The 7,887-nt window shown below is 44.8% G+C and overlaps 1 protein-coding gene across 1 annotated transcript; it reads right to left on the bottom strand.

The window, feature by feature from the left end:
* Positions 1-4,535: 4,535 nt before the first annotated feature.
* Positions 4,536-7,651, bottom strand: LOC133206969 (uncharacterized). Its single transcript, XM_061343328.1, has 2 exons — positions 7,120-7,651; positions 4,536-5,454 (listed from the first exon to the last, which is right to left on the bottom strand). Exons 1-2 carry the CDS (start codon positions 7,574-7,576, stop codon positions 4,796-4,798), a joined length of 1,116 nt encoding a protein of 371 aa, XP_061199312.1. The 5' UTR covers positions 7,577-7,651; the 3' UTR covers positions 4,536-4,795.
* Positions 7,652-7,887: the final 236 nt, after the last annotated feature.

The following is a 7,887-nucleotide window of genomic DNA, read 5'->3' as shown; positions in this document are numbered from 1 at the left end:
TGATCTTTGACCTAACTTTTATATAAAGGACGTATAGTGACAGCAGACCAGCATGCTTCAAGTGATAGAGTGTAATTAGTTTGGTCTGCCTGGCTTCAAATCCTTTTAAATCTGTATCTGCTGTGTGGAAGGCGAGATCTTAAAGGTTTGACATAAGGTGAGGTAGTGGGATTTTTATGGCTATTTCACATCTTTTTCCTATGACTAGAGATCTGGGTTGCCTGCCTTGGCAGCCTCCTCTGCATCCAATTTTCTTTCTGTGGCTAGAAAGCAAGATACGAAATTCTTCCCCAACTTTTATTTCTATAGAGGCAGCATGGAGATGAGCTGAAGTGCTTGTGCTAACTGATGTCAATTTTCAAATGCTCACCTATGATTACCCAAACCAGTAAATTAAGGAAATCACCAGCAATGCCTTCAGACAAGTGCTGACTTTTTGAAGCTGCCAAACAATGGCTGCTAACAAATCTCTGGGCAATACCACAAAGAATGAAATCTGTAATTAAAAATACAGTGTTGTCACCCCCACAGAAATTAATTACTCAGTAGTAAAATCTGCAACATGATTAAATTAAGTGGAAAGTAGTTCCAAGATTGTTTATTACCATCGAGTAACACGAATGTTGAGTCCTTCAAATTCTCTTGCTCAGTAATTGCAGTTCTCTTCCCCTCCTTGGAAATCTTCTAAGCCATTCATTTCCTTTTAATTTTGCTCAGGCACTCAAGAACATAAAGAGTTAATGCCCTTGTAATGGTCATTTGTACATAAAGTTGTAATTATTTATTTTCTCATTTGTACCATATCAAGGCTTTGTACAATGTTTTAAGTTTTGTTTTCAAATTATTTTGTATTTTATTTTTATAAACTGGTTCTAAATAAAATACTCATTCAGCATGCAAAACTTCAGTTCTGGTGGTGTTTGTGTAATTGATTCATTGTTAAAAGCTTCACTTGATTTTTTCCCAGTATTTTTTAGTATTGTAACCCTGTACTTTAAATGGAGAAAGTGCTTTGATAGTGATTTTTTTTTTTTTCTGTTATAAAAAAGCAAAAAGCAAGTGTCTGTTGGTGCTCCAGGAACATGAGTCAGATGCTCATACTGCAAGTCAGACTGATTGGATCGATGGAAGTTTTACTGATTTAGTATGTTCATGTTTTGTGTATTAATAAGAATAGAGAAACCCAGCCAGCCTCCTCATAAACCTCCCTTTCTATTTGCTCTTGCTCTTATCCATACTGGCTGTATTCAGCCAAACAATAAATGATCATCACAGCCAGATCAGTTCAGTTTTAATAACAGTATAATGGATTCTAGCTTCGTCATTCTGAATAGCCGGCTCCTGCTACTTTTTATCACTCCCAAATTGAAATTCCTTATTTAGTCAGAGACCACCATAATTTATTTTTCTGGAGATGATCAGATGTCTGGATGTAGTCACTGAGCTTTTAGAGCCTCGAGGAGACCTGTTGTCCCTTGTGCAATATGCTGAAGTGGGAGATGATAGAGAAATTAACAAACAGAAGTTACTGAATCTGAGCAGTATGTGCTATGTGGAAATGCAGAATTAACCTACCAGTTGCTCTTGTTCCCTCCAAGATCATTTCTTTCTAGTAAAAGTAGAGTATAATACACCATATGAATTTATATTTGTGGCTTATGTGCCCACATATCTTAGTCCTTAAATGCTGTGGAAAATACTGCCTGCTCTTTGTGCAGCAGAATGAGCTTTTTAGGGAAGTCCAGAAGAATTGGAGAAAATTCCCTGGATCTCTTGCTCAGCATTATCACCATCACATTTTGTACGTGAGGCAAATTGAAAGCCAGCTCTGCCCCTGTTCAAATCATTGGCAGTATTTTCAGACCATGGCTTCATGACCATGTCATTAGCTCTTGTTATTGTATAAATAGCTCCAATTGCTTTACATGACAGGAAACAAATTGGGAATGAATTTATTCAGTAGCATTCCAAGAAAACGATGTTTCATCTTCTGTTAAGAGCAGTCAGAAATTTAATGCTGTGCTTCTGAATGGTGTGTGCTTTTGATGCTCCAAACAGAACCATCATTTGATCACAGAAAGAGCATAAGAAGAAACAGCTATTTATATATATATATATATATGCTCTCTCTATATATAGTGCTAATAGAATAGCATTAATTTGAAGACGAAAATAGCAAATTTGCACACACTGTACTGGTGACAGGTAGCTCAGTATCTTTGCTTATTTTAAATACTTAAATGTGGATCATAACAGAAATGGAGGTGTGATTTTGGATCTGGCTCCAATAAACATTAGCGGTACAACTGACAGACTGTTGGGGAAAAAGCAAGATTAAAATAAAGATGCTGTGGCAGATTGATGTTAGGGTCTGGTATTTGGCCACCAAATTGTCTTTTAGTATTGTGTGGCTTGTCATCTTCATTCATACAGGAGATCCAACCTGCCCACTCTGTTCTTAGCATCGTGCTGTGCTTCTCTGCACGTGTACTGTAGCTGCCTCTCATTTAAACTTGTACTCGAACATTAGAGAGCCATGTAGTCTACAGAAGTCGGCTCTCCCTAGAAATGCTTAAGTGAAACTCATGAATTAGCAACTGGAGAAAGAATTGAAACACTAAAAGCCAGACAGGTAGGAACTGGCTGTTGCAACCTCGACGAGCTCAAACTGCTGCCCAAAAGGACCAGCTAAACTTCAGATCACATTTTGCTCATCTACCTGAAATGTCACAGTAGCTTTAATTGGCTTCTTTGTCCATGAGAACACAAAGGAAGGGTGTCTTCTGCAGTTACAGCAAACAGTGCTCCAGAGAGCCCATCTGTACTAATGGAGAGAGAAATAATGCTTCCAACAGGTTAATGTAGAAAGCTTTTAACAACATTGACTCAATAACCAGATTTAGAAGGATTAGTTCTTTCCCATTTTTAAAACCAGCAATTAAGGTAGTAATACCTGTGACCCACACCATCTCCTTTTGTTAAGGTAGACCTGAAAATGAGAACTGCCTTTACTTCAAGGCATTAATCTCAATTAACAATGTGCTGTACATGTACATGTGTTAATTTTGTGAGGTATTTGCATATTTTACATGATCTGTAATACTGAAGGGAAACACTAACAACATGACCACCCTTTGTTCACATGTTATGAGGCAGCAGCTGTCTGGTTTTGAGGCACCTGTGTCTGGTGGGCACGCCGTAATGGTTTAAGGGCAGAAGTAAAAGACAGCTCTGCCAAAGCTGAGTGCTGAAATGACGTATCTCACCCTATGATTACATGTTCCTATGCTGCTAGGAGAGGGACAACTGGGTTACAATCCTCTATACCATTTGTAGTTGTTGAAATCTGGCAGCAGGAATGCTTGTGCCAAACGACTGGAAAACTAGAGGCAGCTAGTCACTGCTACAGGCCAAATCTACCCATAGAGCTTTAATACTGGTGAAAATACTTAAAGAGGAATATCTGCATGATTTTTCAGGTCATCAGACAAAATTGCAGGTGAGAGGGTTTTTGTTTCCCCTCCAGTATGGGCACAGGACATAGAAACACAGCACCTCTGCTAATTTTGAATTGTGTGAAGCAGAGTAATATATAAGCGTTAAACATACCAGGCTTAAGCACACCTCAAGAATAGCAGCAGTGATCAGCTTTCTCCTGTCTAAATGTGAAAAGGAGATTTTTCTTTTTCACATTAGGATTAAATGATTCCTTCATGCTTTTTTCAGAGCTGACAATTAACAGGTTACTTTTTGCTCCAACTCGTCTTTATTCTTCCTTGATACATAGTTAAGATAATGGAAGATTCTACTCATCTCTCCAACAGGTAAAGATGAAAGCTTCATAAACTATGCAGAGGAATTTGGTCTGTCTGGATCAAAGTCAGCTGCTGCCTCCTGACATTTGTTTAACAGCAACTCTAACTTCCATTTAATGTAAAACAATGCAGAAACTTCTTTGGTTTCTATATTTCAAATGTTTTGACATTGATTCCAGAAGGCTTTTGAAATCTGCTGAAGATACAGCCTGCTTATAAACCATATGGGGAAAAGTTACTCCATGTCAAAACCAAGCATCACTCATCAATAACTTTTTTTTTTGCTGTATTTCTCTATTTTAACCATGTGAGAAGAAAGAGCCTACCCTGCTAATAAAGCAAACTGCCTCTGAGGGAAAGGTGCATTTGACAAGCTGGGAATGAACTACAGCCAACTGGAACGATGTTACACGAATTCTGAGGAGCACATTCATGAATAACAGCTCAGTCCTAAAACATTCCTAGAGTAAACACAGGTTTCAAACTCCTGCGATGCCTTGCACAGCTCAGACTTCAAAGAAAAACCACAAGAACCACCCAACATTGTAATTACTAGAAAAAGCAAGTACTGAAAGAGTTAACAACTTTTGAGGTTTGTTTAATCAAAAAATGAAGCAACTTGTGTAAGCCAGCTCCTGACCATCAGTTACTTTTTACCCCACTCTCATGCCTTTTATTTTTTAAAAGGTCACATTAAACAAAGGATGATACAGACAAGAGTCTTAGTCAAAAGAGATGTTTTTTGTTTGGTTGGTTTCTTTAGAGAGTAAGAGGATAAAGAAAACAATTAAAATTAGCCAGCTTCAACAGAGTTAACAAATAGGAGACTGGAAATTAGTGTTTAATGCCACCTACAGTGAAATGTTTCCCACTGGGAAAAATGTGGGAGGCAAGTCCATTTTGCTCCTTCAAAGTCACAGGCCGGAGCAGAACATACAACAGCACCTAACAGCACAGTCACTTTACATATATTCAAGTTTTTACATATCTGCAAAGCAGAAGTAGTAGCAGCCATTTGGATGTTCTTTCTTAATGGTTCTCAGGGGGGGCCTGGGAAACTCAGAAGGACCTGGTTCTTGTGACATGGAGCTGGAGCTGCAGCTGCTGCTTCTGCTGCTGCTTCCAGCCACTTGCGCTCTACCTCTCCCCTCAGCAGGGGAGACCTGGGGGGATCCTGGGCTCAGGTACCCGGCTGTGGTTTGAGTAGAGGTGGTGGCATACGTGGTGGGGCCAGTGTTGTTTTTCACATAGACATTTTTGATAGCAACAAGTGTATGTGCCATGATGCTGAGGCTGTTACTCAGATCTTGCATGCCTTGCTGCAGCAGCCGAAGATTGTGGTTGACACTGTCAAAACCAGACTGGATCACCTGCATCTGGGTCTGTTGAATCTGCACCAGGTCCTCTTCAGTTATTTCATTTTGGTCTGCCTGGGACCTGCCTTTTGTTTTGGCTTTTACTTTCCCAGAGGAACCACCACCTGATGTCCCCAGAAAAGATAGCTGTTCTTGGCTAGGTGGAACCACTGCCATGTCCTCAGAGCTTTCTTCTGGCTCTACCACCTTTACTACTATTTCTTCTTTAAGGTTCATCTTCTCAAGACTGGATTGATGAGATGGGCCAGGATCATCATTAAACCCTAGAGGAGAGGGAGGATAAGGAAAAGCAAACAAGAGACAGTGAGAAACTTCATGACCTCTGTGGTCAGTGAAATGTGTTCTCATCCACTAAGCACTAACATTAGTACTTGTAGAAATGAGATACATGGTGAAGGGGTTAACGAGGTGTGGTAGCTGCAACACCCTGATGCAGGTAGAGGCTGCTTGACCCTTAATGCTGCCTCAGGCGGGGAAGAGGAAGTGCTGCTAGTGTTTCATGGTTCTGTTCCTTGCAAAAGACCCATACCCTTCGAGCAGCCTGACTGAAACGCTCATTATTCCTCATTTACATACAACAAATATACCAAAGGTCCCTTCCAACCCAAACATTCTATAAAGTGAGAAAGTGGCTTCTCCCCCCAGCAACATCTATGGCAGCAGCAACATGTCATTTGAAAACAGTCTCACCTCCACTTCTCTCAAAAGTATAAATTTGACATTGAACTCTACCTCCAAGGCAGAGAATGAGAATATGACCTGATAGTGCAGGCAAGTTGATGGGCTTGCTCCTCTCTCCTCCCTAAAGCAGAAATGCCTCTTTGGTAAGATCTGACCCTCACAAAACACTGGATGATACCCAGGTAGAACTAAACTTAATGAATTACCAATGAGTTTTTCCATATGAGCTCAATTAATTGTTGGCTACCTTTGGATTTTAGCACTAACGCAGTAAGTGAATTCATCAACAGCAGTTCCTAATCTGTATTTCTGCTCCTTCAGTAAACCTCACTATTTGTGAATCCGTAATTGTGAAAATTCTTACTGAACGTGACCAGATGCACAGTGTCAAACTGGTCATGATCAGAAATCAAGCCTGGCTGCATCCAGCTCCAATGATCCCTGAGGACTGGCTGGAACACAAGAGGGTTGATTTTCTGCCAAATTTCTATACTCTGAACACAACAGTCCCCAAACCAAGATGCTGCAACTCGCACTGCATTATCTTTGATGCTTTTAGAATATTTATTACCTCAGTAAATGGGAAGAAAACCATAAAGATGCATTCACCAGCTAACCATGTATTTGCATGCTACAGATCCCTTACCAGCCCCACCACAGAAGCCGAGTTTTAGGTTCCAAGAGGCAAAGTTCATTGCAAGCTCATTTCAAGCTCTATCTGCACGTGGTAACCAGTAACAGCATTTCCAAAGCACTGCAATTGCAAGAAACCTTGGTAGCGGAGCTGATCCTTTCAGCTCACTAATGCAGCGTCTATAGTACACACAAAGTTATGTCCTCGCAGCACTCTCTACTGCCTACACCTGCACGCCGGCACGGCTTTTTGTATTTGTAAGAGTAAATAAATGAACACAGGCGGCTGGGTCTAATGCTTCATAGACAGGCACCTACTACGAGACACAGTTTAGTCCTAGTGGCTGTTCTGATGCCCCTTTATGACCCACAGCAAGAAACCTCCGCGGTCTGTGTGTGCACATTTACGTTTCGCACTTCAAAGAGAGAAGGCAGTGATCCAAAGCAGGCGCTCTCAGGCAGGGCTGCTACCCGCATCTCGCTGCGCGCACGCAGAGCTCCCAGCCCGCTCAGCTCAGTGCCGTCCCTCCCTGGAGACGGGGAATCGGCTGTTGGGACTCCCGCACCGGGGAGAGGGTCCGGGGCAGCGCGGCGGGGGCCGGTCCCTCACTCACCCATCTCCCCCACGACGGCGCCGGGCAGCTCCAGCGTGTCGATGCCACCCACGATGGGCACGGCCTCGGCGGGCAGCAGGGAGCCGTAGGCGCGGTGGAGGTGACGGCGGGCGGGCGGCGCGGCGGCGGGGGGCATCTCCTCAGGGGCCAGGAGGAGGCCGAGGGCAGGGGGAGCAGGCGGCCCGCAGCCCTGCGAGAGGCGGCACAGCTTGCTGCGGTCGCGGCGCTTCAGGTCCCGCCAGCGCTTCTTCAGGTCCTCCACGTCGCGGGGACAAGCGGCCACCGGGTTCACCTTGTGCCGGATCAGCTCCCACACCTTCCGCTTCTGGCCCGGGGAGGCGCGACCGGGCCCCGCCGCGAACAGCAGCTGCTCGTGCTTCAGCACCTGCTCGATCAGCACCTCCGTCTCCGCCTCGTTGAAATTCGCCTTGCGCCGCTTCGGCGACTCCTCGGCCATCCTCCGCCAAAGGGGGCTGGACCGGACCCCCCCCGGCGCCGGCGGGAGGGCGCGGAGCCGCGGCAGGGGGTGGCACCGCTGCCCCGGCCCCGGCCAGCGGCCGCCGCCGTTAGGCTGGGCCCCGAGCCCTGCCGGGGAAGCAAATACCGCGCATGAGAGGAAAAGACGCGCCCGGGCCGGCGCAGGCGCCCCGTGCCCCGCGTGTTGACATGGGGAGGGGGCCCGGCCCCGCGCCCGGCCTGCGCCGCCCCGCCCCTGCCCGCCTCCCCGCCGGGAACCCCGCCACCGCCAGCCCGCCCGCCCGCCCGCGC

This window comes from Neopsephotus bourkii, unplaced genomic scaffold (assembly GCF_033783945.1).
Source record: "Neopsephotus bourkii isolate Nb327-2 ecotype Australia unplaced genomic scaffold, CSIRO-AGI_Nbou_v1 NB_1825, whole genome shotgun sequence".
NCBI lineage: Eukaryota > Metazoa > Chordata > Aves > Psittaciformes > Psittacidae > Neopsephotus > Neopsephotus bourkii.
Note: the sequence above shows the minus strand (reverse complement) of the source record. Positions and strands in the feature narration are given on the sequence as shown.

Bases quoted from the DNA above. Each gene is read 5' to 3' on its own strand.
- LOC133206969 (XM_061343328.1), bottom strand. From the start codon at position 7,576: ATGGCCGAGGAGTCGCCGAAGCGGCGCAAGGCGAATTTCAACGAGGCG. The intron at 5,455-7,119 runs GTGAGTGAGGGA...CCTCTCCTCTAG, and splicing joins CGCCGTCGTGGGGGAGATGG to GGTTTAATGATGATCCTGGC.